The sequence below is a fragment of the Laccaria bicolor genome, genomic scaffold (assembly GCF_000143565.1).
Source record: "Laccaria bicolor S238N-H82 LACBIscaffold_41 genomic scaffold, whole genome shotgun sequence".
Lineage (NCBI taxonomy): Eukaryota > Fungi > Basidiomycota > Agaricomycetes > Agaricales > Hydnangiaceae > Laccaria > Laccaria bicolor.
In genome coordinates, this window is record NW_001889912.1 from 40,895 (window position 1) to 53,047 (window position 12,153).

A 12,153-nucleotide genomic window follows, 5' to 3' on the forward strand; every position below is an offset into this window, starting at 1 on the left:
CAAGATTTCTCTTCTGTTTTAGGATTTTGTCCGGTCAGGGCGGCGCCGATGGTATCGCAATACCTCGTGGCATCCCATGTTGTGCGGACTTGAAGAGATCAATCAACCAATTACTATGTGAGCAGGCGTGGCGCACTTGGGTGTTTGAAAGCCTCAACCAAAACAACAACTATCCCATTGCAGTCATCCAACAGGTCCAGTGTCCAGTGCAGGGGAAAGGGTGTTTTTTGTGCTGTTCCATGGAGGGTAGCATGGAATTTAGCTTTGAGAAAGTCAGCTATTTCTTGAGTGAGCTTGAAACTACTCAAGTCTTGCAGCATCGCAGCAAGACCGGGGAAAATGGGTGGGGAATATTGGCTGGTTGGCGAAGAAAAATGTGGTTGCCTGCAGGCGCAACAACGAGGCTGCCGCCAACACAGATGTACAACAGGTAAATAGTATATCTATTTAACTTTCTCCTATGTGGTCCCCCACAGTTATACTAACGAGGCAGCACTCTGGTTAACTGCATCAAAGACCAATGGGCGCAACAATGGGATCCGCGCAATTGGGCGCAACCCACAACAGGTAAATAATATATCTATTTAACTTTCTCCTACGTGGTCCCCCACAGTGAAACTAACGAGGCAGCACTCTGGTTAACTGCATCAAAGACGAATGGGCGCAACAATGGGATCCGCGCAATTGGGCGCAACCCATGGGCGCCAGGGGCAAAGTCGGCCGATCCGTCCTCTATGGGGTTCTGTACTCGCGGCCCACCCATCTCGCATGGCCTATTTTAGAGTCTCGGCCCAGTCATTGCCAAGGCCGAATTTTTGACAGCTCGGCCGAGTCCGCTGGCCCACTGTTGATGGGCGCCTGTCACACGCCGCTGGCCCATCAGTGATGGACCCATTTGACTGCCCTAACTGATAATTCTCAAAACAACACGAATGAAGTGAATAATCAAATTGTATTGGATGTAATGGACAGAAAGTACAGAAAGTGCGCAACACTATGACCAACCATGAAAATGGAAGGTGAATCGGTAGAAGTTTCGGAGTAAGCTCAACTCGGTATTCGACTTTCCATCATACGCGTCGAATTTTGCATGCCATCCTCGTTTGATCACGATGACGTCCCTGGAAATCCAAATCCATCAAATTCAGCCTTTGGCCTCGGGTGAGCGACGAGGTAATATATCCATTGAGTATAACAGCGAGGGGAATGGGAAATTGACTTACTGGGAGCACCTCTGGCCGACAAACACGTCTGAGTCCCTTCGCATATATGCGCCTGAAAACACCGTAGCGTGAACGCGCAAGTAAAAGAAGGTGTGAGTGCTCACTATGAAAGCCTACCTCAGGACCTATTCCATTCCCGCCAACGGCTCGCCAAGAAAGTGTGCTCTAAACCTCTACCGTCACGCCAGAACGTGGTGTTGCCAAGTGGTGAGCGAGTCGGCTCCGGGTCGCTCTGGGACGCGCAGTGGACTCTGGGGATGGTTGCACGAGCATAAATAAGTAAGCGCATCATAATAGTGAGGAGGTGGAAGGGGGCGGGAAGGAAGGTACTCGGAATAGTTTTGAGTTCGACTTTGTCCTTATAAGTATGTTTTCGGGGAGGCGTGAAAGACTATGACGTCACAGAATTAAAGCTCCGCTCGAACTCACGAGAACTTGACAATATTTATCTTTCCACAAACCACGGACTACAACAACATTAAAAAAAAAAGGCTGCCAGCTTTTGTCATGGGCTTGTAATTATGTTTATCATTGAACTCTGAGCTTCATATTGTATGTTGGTATGACTATACATTATGCAAAATAATTTAACCTACCTTCCAATGTCGCAACAAAATGCCACTTACCTTAAATCCCTTCAACAACTTTGTACCAACATTGGATAATGTCAAATAGTCCCAGCGTACATTCTATACTTTACTTTAAGATTATGCTACATTGAAAGGTGACGCAAAACCTCGTAAGGTTTTGTGAAACTTACAAAGACTACAAAGTGATCCAATGTTGTCGTTGTTTTGCTGATGCCGTGATGTCCGTTTTCATAGCCTAAGTTTCTCAAAAGAATCATAGGAAACTCAACGAGGGAGAGCGGGTCTTCTGCATGGCGTTTATAAGTAAAGAATAGATGGTCGTTTGTGAGCAAAGGCCCAGGTGGCTCGTCAAGATTATCCAAAATTGTTGCAGAAGCCGCTGGCGGGGGGAGCTGAGGGATATTGAAAAACGCGTCAACTCCAGCGTCTTCTACTCGAATGTTGAAAGCTAAGAGCTCGTTATTAGTCCACTAGGAAACACGCTTAGCAGATCTTTCGAGGTCGGCCATGTTGAGTGAAGCAGTGAGGGTATTCTATGTCTCAGTTAGTGCTTTTAAAGAAAGAGTGGGATCAAAGGAGATGTCCTTTATTTCAAACAGGTTTTGTAGCATACGTATTACTTTTCATCGACTTAGTATACTTCCAGTACGCTGCAACTTCAATTCAGCGAATGATAAAAAGAACCCGTAGTTTACCAACAGAATTTTCTTTCCTTCGATTGTGATCTACACATATCCCTTCAGAAACATGTGAGATGCAATTTTCTCCCTGCTGGAAAAAGACGTACTAGAACTCCCTTGAGGGCTTCGAGGCATTGGAAGACAGAACGCCGATTGGCCAGCGGATGCATTCCTTCCGTTTTGTACAGTTCCTGGTTCGGGACAGGTGGAATAAACCTCAGAACCACTGTTTCTTCCTGTGGATAGGTTGCCGCGGCAAGGGCATCAACAAGTGCTGTCGTAACATGAACGCGATAAAAGATGGGTGCAGTGCGTTTCATGACGATAGCACAGATTTCCTTGTCCGGCAGGCGTTGTAAACCTGATTCCACGCGTCGATTGTTATCGCGATCGAAGGCGGCGATTGCCTTTGCGATGACTTGTGCTTCGGGATCTTGCTTTGGGTGCTAACAATAGCACAGTCAACCTTGGAAATGTACCAGTTTAACAACTCACCTTGTCCTCGTGAACGATCAAGAGATACTCATCTTCATCTACTTTCATCAGGAACAAATCAATATTTGCAATGATGCGCCGACCAGCCATGAGCAAGGGATTCTTTGACCGGACACCGAGCAGGCGACGTCCGCTTTCATAGTTTAAGACTCTTAAGAGGTACATAGTGAAATCAATGTTGGAACCCGGCAATCCTGTTGACCATTTATAAGCGAAGAATAGACGGTCCACATCGAGTAAAGGTTCAGGTGGCTCGTCAAGATTATCCAAAATTGATGTAGAAGCCGTTGGTGGGGGGAGCTGAGGGATATTGAAAAAGGCCTCAACTCCAGCGTCTTCTATTCGAATGTTGAAAGCCAGGAGCTCTTTATTGGTCCACTGGGAAACAGGCTTAGCAGATCTTTCGAGGTTGGCCATGTTGGGTGGAACAGTGAGGGTGTTAGTTGGCTCAATGATCACATCATTTATGTAAGTATTTGAGTCGGAGCAGGAAATGAATATCGTTTTTGAGATTCCGCCAAAAACCTTAATTCTCAGAATGGTCAAACCTCACATGACCTGTGGGACTCACAAACCAGTAACAAATTTTGAACAAACCACAACCATACCACACCGTATACCATCCCTCTCAGAATCTCCCTCCCATGAACCCGTCGCAAGTCCAACGTGACGAATCCTGCCACCGAAAATCAGCCCAAGGTCGGTATCACCAACAAAAACCCCGTCCCAACTACGTAAACCACATCCAGCGAGGGGACGAAAACGATGAGTCCAAAGACGAGTGCCCAACAACGTCTTCGGCGATAAAGCTGCCAGCGGTGAAGACAACACTCCACCGCCCGACGCGCATGACAGGACTTGGACACGGCCCCATCTATTCAAGTCCGACGCCAATGACAAGCGTACCGCGCGGGGGATATTTAAGCGACCACAACGCGATACACATGGCGTGGCGTGAAACGACGCCCCTCCAGGCGGGAAATGGCGGGGTTGAGAAGCTAGGGGATTCGGGTCGCGACTGGTATGTGGCCAACTACGTCCCCGCCGTTACAAAAGGTTGTGCTAGTAGCATGGTTATTACGAATAGATAACTTGAGCTTGAAAGCTTGAACGCCCATCTCCGCTGGTGCTCCGCACTACTATCGTTTCCTATCACCTCGTCTCTCTGTTCATTTATGCAGTCTGTCTAGTGCGTTCCTTTCTCCAGCAACCTATACCTCCGTACCCTATACCCAAGCCAGACTCCTACACCCGTTCTCTGCTGGCGTGACCCCGGACTTCCAATCTGTGCATGGAAGATTGATGGAAGAGCCGATCCGGAGTCGTTCAAATTATAGATGAGACTGTCGAAGGTCGAGCTCATGATGGATGCCATCTTTTTTCTTCTTCATAATCTGCGTGTAACCAAGCTACCCACTTTATATGGGCCACTCAAGCGACCGCCTGGACCACAAGCTCATGCCATGGAGGATCTGAGCTAGCCTCAACCTCAAGGAGACATTGGTAACGAAGTACCTTCTCCCCGGCGCTGGAATTCTCGGATACCACCTCGCGCGAATGTCGACGGACTGTTCCCCTTTCCCCAGTCCGCACGTCCGTCAAATTCCACGCACTATCACTTTTGTCGGTGCCTCCCTCGCGCCTCTCGTTCTCCGATTCCGTGTGGCAACCCCTGTTTGAATTAGAGGCTGCGTAGGGGGCAATCTCAAAGATGTGTCATTCCTCTCTTTAAATCAATTATCATTTTACAGGTCAATAATGGTTACGTATATAACGTCGAGACACTTGAACTGATGCCAAACCATCCTACTATCCCACCCACCGCTGCGTCGCTCGCATAAGCCACAGCCGTTGTCCAGAAGCTCGACCAACTCTTTGACGACGCCGTCGTCGTGCTTCTGCTCATGGATCTGGGAGAAAGTCGATGGTTGCCTACAGTCCAAGGGGAAGGTTCGTTCACCGTCCTTCACTCCTACACTTAAACTAACCACACTAACAGTCTTTTACTCCGCGGGCGAGGAACGAAAGGAGCTTGACATCGGGAGGAGAGGAGATGAGTGCTGCGACCTCCGATGAACAGAGAGGCGCGAAGGTAGCCGGGGTAACAGAAGCAGTAGTAGGGGCAGAGCTAGTGCCAAAATTTGGCAAGTGTACTAGGTTTAGACACCTCCCGACACGGCGCCGGCATATCTTCCATGCCCAAAGATACACATCCAGCCCCGTCTACGATTTACTACTGCAACGTCATTGCTCCGTTGTACGTACCCACCACATCTTGTCCATTCCATTTCACAACTAATGCACCCCAAATCCCTGACAGGCTGAGCCTGTGCACCGTCACCCGACTAGGCCTCAGACATTGTTGCAGCCACCGTCGTCAAGCGACTCGCGTCCGTCTTGCAGCACCTCCAAGGGTACATATGTCTGCCCTTTCCTCCTGGGATAATGCCTTGTCGAGCAGTGTGAATCAAACGGAGTGTTGAACGTCGTCATCTCGACATAGCAGAAACACATCTGGGTTGTCTTCACATCTTTCTTACCTTCGCTGAATCCCTCCTTTCTATGAGCGGTAGGCGCGAACTGTTTGGAAGCGTTGTTCTTACTACAAATCATCATATACTCGGCATACTAAATACTAGTCCAATGCTTAATCTTGCTCTCCTCAATGTTGAAGATGAAGACTGCGTCGCTCTTGATCATGGTTCTATGCTCCGAGTTGTTGAGGTGACGGGTATGCGTGCTCAACATAGTATAAAGGAAGTGTGAGCTCGAGATAGTTGACCAAAGTGGAGGTTGTGGGATGTAGTTGCACAAGAGGCCAGAAGCGCCAATGAATTCTGCTATGTAGAAAATTCTTAAGGCTTTGAAAAAGAATGAAATACACAGGTTGATTTTAGGCTTATAGGAAAGGAGAGACTTACGATGAGTGCTCTTAAAGCTTCGAGGCACTGGAAGATGAGGTATCTGTTGGCAAGGGGGCGCATGCCGTCGGTTAAGTATGCTTGTGGGTTTGGCACAGGTGGTGTGTACTTCTTGACAATTGTTGCTTGGGCAGGTAATCTGGCTCGTTCGAGGGCCTTGATAAGGTTTGTGGTAACGCGAATGAGATAGAAGGTCGGCGCGGTTCCGACCACGGTGATGCCAGGGATGTCGCAGAAGGGGAGGGGATTTGCGCCTGATCGAACTAGTGCCTCGTTGTTTTCTGAAAAGGCGGCAATTGCCTCGGCGATGAGTTGAGGTTCTGGGTCAGCTTGTGAGCCGAGTTCCTGCATGACATTCAGGTCAGCTAACAGGTGATGGACTCGACAGAAAACTAACCTTGTTCTCTTGTACAAGCACATAACGGCGGTAGCCCAACTGACGCCACAAATATATATCGTTCTTCGCGAATACCTTTTCGCCGGACATCCAGAAGCGGAACTCACGCTTTTGAGACGCACCGCGGCCATTACCGCTATACTGCACGGGTCCACCGGAACTGTAGAGCCAGAGGAAAAAGGCGTCGACAGAAGACTCAGTCGACCTAGGATCTTCTACGTTTGACATATGCATAAAGAAGTCTTCTTCCTGTTCACTTAAAGGAATGGGGCCAGGGGGTGGGTGGTTGAGGTTCAAAAGGATTGCCTGAGAATACGTGACTGGCAAGGCGGGGAATGCAGGTATTCCAAAAAAGTTTTGAAGAGTTGTGGGAACGACATTGATCCGATAGGCGGTGAGGTCGTGTTGTGTCCATTTAGACCCTGATCTCGCGGATCGTATAAGGTTGGCCGAGTCCTAGTTCGATTGGTATTTTGAGATCCAGGCACATAGGTCGGGAACTACCGACGTTTGATGGCTCCGGCGCCTGCTCCTTATCTGTAATTGTATCTATACTATTATAATAAGAAAGAGGGGTCTGAATCCCTGTAGAATTTTTTGTACAATATCATGAGGTAGCCATTCAAGTGGCCGATCTCACCCATTGTTCAATCTAACTCTTATTCTACGTTGATTCAGATAATGCAATCCCTCCTTTTGACGACGCAGTCTCGCCCTTGGTTGCTATGAGTGGCTCAGACTTAGAAAGTGTAAGCCACCATCAGGAAAAAAAAAAAGTATAGGTAGTTTGCCCCTTGTATACATTGTCCCCATTGTTCTGACAATATACCCAGTAGGCTGGTATGAAGGTGGTAGACATTGGTAGTTTACAAGTCATGTGCTAGTAGTCCTGATACACCATCAAGTGATGTCAGTTGCTCGAGTTGCTTGAGTTAACCTCACACTACCATTAGTAGCCTGGGTATTATTAGTTGTCCCGGTACATTCACATAGAAAATTGCATTAGACTCTTGAAATATTGATGTTGTATACGTCACGTACAATATACATGAAGATCGAGCAAGTATCGGAGAAGATAGAAATCATGCTGATGAAACCGGTGCTGTTGCCTAATTCTGAATCAGAAATGTTTCTAAGTCCATTCGAGCTCCGATGCCACGTGATTCTATGTTGACTTCTCACGGAAAGTTCAACCACAATCGTTCGTTCTTTCTTTCCCTCCCACCACTGACACCACGTACATTTATCTTACACGATGACAGATTTGTCGTCGTCGTCCATCAGTGAGCACCCCTGTCCCAACCCAACTGACTTGACCCACCAACAGATGACTACACGACAACTACAACGGCACAACGCAACGACGACAAAAGCCGGCGACGACACAACAGCGATGGACGACAATGACGGATGACGATGACAGACGACGACGATAGACGACGACAACTGCACTACGACGATAGGAGACGACAACCACACTACGAGGAAAGGTGACGAACACACGACAATAGCATGACGATGACTGCATGCAACGACGATTACACGCAGCAACACACGGTAACACCACTAGCGGCGACGACCCACCACCACTCCCAATCAACGCCAACGATGGCCAGCGCCACACCCCACCCATGCCAACAATGGCCCACACCAACGCCAACAACGGCCCACCACCATGGCCCACCAGCACCCCCATGAACGGCGAGCACAGCTCACCACCAGCACCCACGACGGCCCACCACCCCACCAACGCTGACAATGGCCCACCACAACACCCACGAACGGCGACGACGACCCACCACGCTCAGTGACAACGGCCGAGCACCCCGTCCCACCAATGGTGAACACGGCCCCACCCACAACAACGACGACTCACCAACACCCTCCCGAACGGCTGCAACGGCCCACCAACTGCACGAGCAGATTCAATTGTGCAACGATGGCTCAGGTGATTGCGGCTCAAGTCATAATTCCGGTGTGGTTAACAAAGAAGCTGCCATCGTTTCTAGGCGTGTTGGTGACGCCAAGGATCGGGTTCAAATGGAGTTTGATGGCCGAACTGGGGATACCAACAGTGAGTTATCAGCCTAGGTACATATTAGTAGTTGTTTGATAGTTAGAACTCGCAATGCAATTTTCTATTTTCGTGATCCCCAGCATGTGCCAAAATAAGCATTGTTAGTAGATCAGGTAGCTGCCGTAGGCAGGAACTACTGAGTGCTACCTTCGAGTATGGGGGGAAACTGAGATGCTACCAAGATACTACTAGTATCTACTGCAGTACAAGGGAAGACTACTGGTGTCTACTACAATGCAAGGGAGAACTACCGAAGCAACATATGGGGGGACTTGTATACCAGGCTACTATAAATACTGTGGCTATTTAGAACTACATAATCAAGTTATTTTTCCCTGATGACACGTCGTATGATGTAACTTCCCAAGTTGGGAGGCTCAAAGATCTTACGGCAAATATTGGCGCGGGTGACGCTTCTTTCTACGCGCCTTCTGAAGTCAAGGACGCGTTGCAGACCGTAATTTCTTATCTGACTTTACCACGCACACACCCCGGGCCTCCTTCACTGGATCTCCACTCGCGATCACAGCAGCAAGGTTACACCCCTCCTTCAAACCATTCTATAAATAATTCTGGCAACTCTACCAGCCAATCGACATCCTTACAAATTCCGTTCTCATCTTCTGAGCCTCCGAGTCCACTAAATTCAACCCCGTCCGTTCGGTACAACGTTAAAATTAACCGCAAGACAACGCTGGACAGACTTTACACCTACCATCACTCTGCAGATCTTGTTGAGTATCCGGAGACCAGCAAGTTCAGATTCATCGGCCATTTGTTTGTCATCGATCTAGAAGATTGGCGCAACCCCGCGCGAAATTTCGCGTACTCACAGGGCGAACCGCGGGGTACAACGGGAAAGCGGACAATAACCTGTTCCGTTTTGTTGGATAAAGATGGTAACGAGGTTCCGTGTTATGTATCCCATGCCACATGTACGTATCAATGCTTCTTTTTTTTGCAAAAAAATCTAAGCATTAGTAGGTCAAGGTATGAAAGTTTGCCCGTTCTCCGATATGAAAATGGCTCGTACTCCACATGAAAAAGCGTCACGCGAAGATCTTTCTCAGAGATTATTAGAAGATCGAGCCACCCGATTTCAGCAAGCATCGCTCCATCAAGCGCTATTTTCGAAGACGCTTGCATACTTTACTGCTATAACGAAACAAGGCTGTGGTGTGCCACCATTTGAAACAACGATCTTCAATGAAGAAGAAATTCGGGTCCGAGAAGCAAGGCTACTTCAGGCAGAACGAGTTCAACGTGGCCATCCGACCAAACACAAATGCAACGGGCGAATAAAATTCAATTATGATCGTGAAGGTACAAACCATGTTCATACGTGTTGTGGTTGGAAAGTTATAGTCCAATCTCTCCAGAGTGCCAAATTTGGCAGGGAAAACAAGCTGATTTCGCATTTTTGGAGCAATAAATACAATTTCTACATGGAAAACTCGTTCTTTTCTTTGGTTAGTTCTCGAATTTTCAATTGAATAAAGACTGATTTCTTAAAATTGAATCAAGCTGCGAGCACTATAACCGGAAGAAAAATCTCGATCACTTTGTGGACTACGGTATTGCGAAAGGGCTTTACAACGTTAAGTACCTCGAAGCACTTTTCAGCAAAGATGCAGAGGCCATTGAAGAATTCGAGGAAGAGGCGGCTACACTTGATAGTGTTGGTCCCCTTGTGAGCTGCAAAAGCATCGCAAATACCTCAACCATAAAGGTGAACTGTCGTAAGTGACATAGACTTTCAAATTCCTTTCACTCGATTGAAAATTTCCACAGTGACAAAACATCGAGATGAGGAAGGTGAACTTGTCACCGCTGAGATGATACGCCTTGAGTGCGCATGCACATTCCGAATTTTTCAGCCAACTGAGGCGTTTCGGGCTCAATGCCCAAATATCCTTGTAATTTGCCACGGGGATCACCCACATCCTATCCCCATACCAGCAAAGACACCGCCCTCCATCCGAAGTAAAATAATTGATTTACTCGGGGCTCTCCACCAGGATCTTCCTGATCTAACCCCTCGACGATTTATGCGCCACCCCACAGTCCAGGTGTTTTTACGAAAGCTTCTTCCTGATATCACGAACCCAACCCTTTCTGATTTGCATCCATCGCTCGCCAACCGTGACCATCTACGGAGCTATATTACAAAGGTCCAAGAAACACTATTCCCCGAAGGCACTGGTTGGAATGGTGTGTAACATTGTCAACTTGAACATTCTATATTCCCTTACTTGAATATTATGCAGGTTTGCTTCACCTAAAATCGCAACAGGATTCCTCTACCTCTGAAGCACCTTACATTAGAAAGCGCGTTTACCAAAGAAGCCTCCTAATATATGGTGTAATCACCGGCAACTTACTGTAAACACTCTTGTTGTTTGACGTCATCGCCGGCAATTTCTTCGCTCAGCCCTCCTATCTTCGTATTCAGCTCAGGATTTCGTTTTCATATGCACAAATTTATTGTTTCTTCTTTTTCTTCTTGTTGTTCTTTACTTACGACAAATTCCTGCACAACAATACTTAAGTCCGTACACACAAAGCACGACAAAGAACCCATGCCACAAGTTTTCAAGCGCTCTTAAGGACCCACGCCACTGTATACGCATACAAAGTTGTCAGAATCATTGTGCTTACGCCGCACTGCCAAATTCCTCACAGCACATCTACAAAATGCAAATAGAGCCATCCTAAATGACAAAAAAATGAATTGAAGTATGAGAATGTGTGTAATGACAGTAAGTGGATGTGCATCAACATAGTAAGTAGAAGGCACAGCAGTTGGAGAGAACAAGCTATTTTAATGAGAGTGGTGGAAGCTAGAAAATCAGTAAAACCAGCAATTTGAGAAAATAAATAATTAAGGAGAGTGGTGGGATTAATTCGATGAAAATGTGTGGGGAGGATAAATTGGTATGGGGTGAGAATTCCAGGAAATCTAGTCATCATCTCCAGTAAGATCGATGACCTCGTTGCCTTGGGTGCTGATATTTACCTTTTGACATACGTGGTCATTGAAGACACGCTTAGTCATGTATAGGGAGCAAGCGTTGCATCGTCTGATCAGCGCTTTGAATTCTTGGGCTGTAATTCCAGCATCGCCATCCGAAGAATCGAGAAGCATGAGAAGGGCGAATGTACCAGATGGCCGAGGCTTGGTGGTAGGAGTTGATGCCTGAATAATAAATGGATCGATGCCTAAACATGTACAGTGAGATGAAAGGAGTACAATGAATGAATGAATACTCACTAAGCGCACGGCGCTGGCGTTTAGAGAGGGGTATAGGTGAAGAATCATCACTGTTACGGAGACGCTTCGAGTTTGAGCCTGAGCCTGAAAAAACTGATAAGGAGAGTAAGATCATACGCGTGCATGAAGTAAAAACTCCTACCTGTTGGCGATTGAGAAGACGAATTTGACTGAGCAGACTGTGGGGTGGTGCGACCAAAGCGACGTAGTCTGGCAGCTACAAGAGGAGGAGGAGTAATCACATCTCCAGAGGCTCCAAGTTCGACTTAAGAGTGCTTTGAGCTTCTAGTTCCATTTATTGAAATTGACATGCTTACCTCGAAGGTATTCTTGGACTGTATGCCTCCTCTCGCTATACATTCGCTCCAGTTTAACTGAAAAAAAAATTAGGGGAGGCAAGACAAAGGTTGGCCATAACTAGCTGTCAGCCGCCGCCTAGACCCAAGATAGCCAAGGCGGCCCAGTCGAAAGGCCAGGTAATAGCTCTCCAGCCACAGAA

At 47.4% G+C, this 12,153-nt stretch overlaps 5 protein-coding genes across 5 annotated transcripts; 2 read left to right on the top strand and 3 right to left on the bottom strand.

The window, feature by feature from the left end:
• Positions 1 to 994: 994 nt before the first annotated feature.
• On the bottom strand, positions 995 to 3,405 carry LACBIDRAFT_332408 (uncharacterized protein; the record flags this gene model as incomplete). The annotated part of the gene is made up of 8 exons (XM_001886990.1): positions 995 to 1,121; positions 1,224 to 1,275; positions 1,401 to 1,614; positions 1,653 to 1,715; positions 1,850 to 1,912; positions 1,984 to 2,283; positions 2,601 to 2,939; positions 2,989 to 3,405. The coding sequence occupies 8 exons, from the start codon at positions 3,403 to 3,405 to the stop codon at positions 995 to 997; spliced, it is 1,575 nt and encodes a 524-aa protein (XP_001887025.1).
• A 1,014-nt stretch (positions 3,406 to 4,419) lies between these two features.
• LACBIDRAFT_332409 (uncharacterized protein) lies at positions 4,420 to 7,392 on the bottom strand (the record flags this gene model as incomplete). The annotated part of the gene is made up of 9 exons (XM_001886991.1): positions 4,420 to 4,676; positions 4,811 to 4,898; positions 4,996 to 5,141; positions 5,529 to 5,590; positions 5,618 to 5,886; positions 5,910 to 6,254; positions 6,307 to 6,762; positions 7,249 to 7,263; positions 7,348 to 7,392. 9 exons carry the CDS (start codon positions 7,390 to 7,392, stop codon positions 4,420 to 4,422), a joined length of 1,683 nt encoding a protein of 560 aa, XP_001887026.1.
• Positions 7,393 to 8,064: 672 nt separating this feature from the next.
• LACBIDRAFT_309604 (uncharacterized protein) lies at positions 8,065 to 8,397 on the top strand (the record flags this gene model as incomplete). Its single annotated transcript, XM_001886903.1, has 1 exon — positions 8,065 to 8,397. The coding sequence occupies one exon, from the start codon at positions 8,065 to 8,067 to the stop codon at positions 8,395 to 8,397; it is 333 nt and encodes a 110-aa protein (XP_001886938.1).
• Positions 8,398 to 8,617: 220 nt separating this feature from the next.
• On the top strand, positions 8,618 to 10,769 carry LACBIDRAFT_309605 (uncharacterized protein; the record flags this gene model as incomplete). The annotated part of the gene is made up of 6 exons (XM_001886904.1): positions 8,618 to 8,681; positions 8,752 to 9,318; positions 9,374 to 9,839; positions 9,908 to 10,122; positions 10,175 to 10,594; positions 10,651 to 10,769. 6 exons carry the CDS (start codon positions 8,618 to 8,620, stop codon positions 10,767 to 10,769), a joined length of 1,851 nt encoding a protein of 616 aa, XP_001886939.1.
• A 573-nt stretch (positions 10,770 to 11,342) lies between these two features.
• Positions 11,343 to 12,014, bottom strand: LACBIDRAFT_309606 (uncharacterized protein; the record flags this gene model as incomplete). The annotated part of the gene is made up of 4 exons (XM_001886992.1): positions 11,343 to 11,602; positions 11,655 to 11,738; positions 11,797 to 11,919; positions 11,972 to 12,014. 4 exons carry the CDS (start codon positions 12,012 to 12,014, stop codon positions 11,343 to 11,345), a joined length of 510 nt encoding a protein of 169 aa, XP_001887027.1.
• Positions 12,015 to 12,153: the final 139 nt, after the last annotated feature.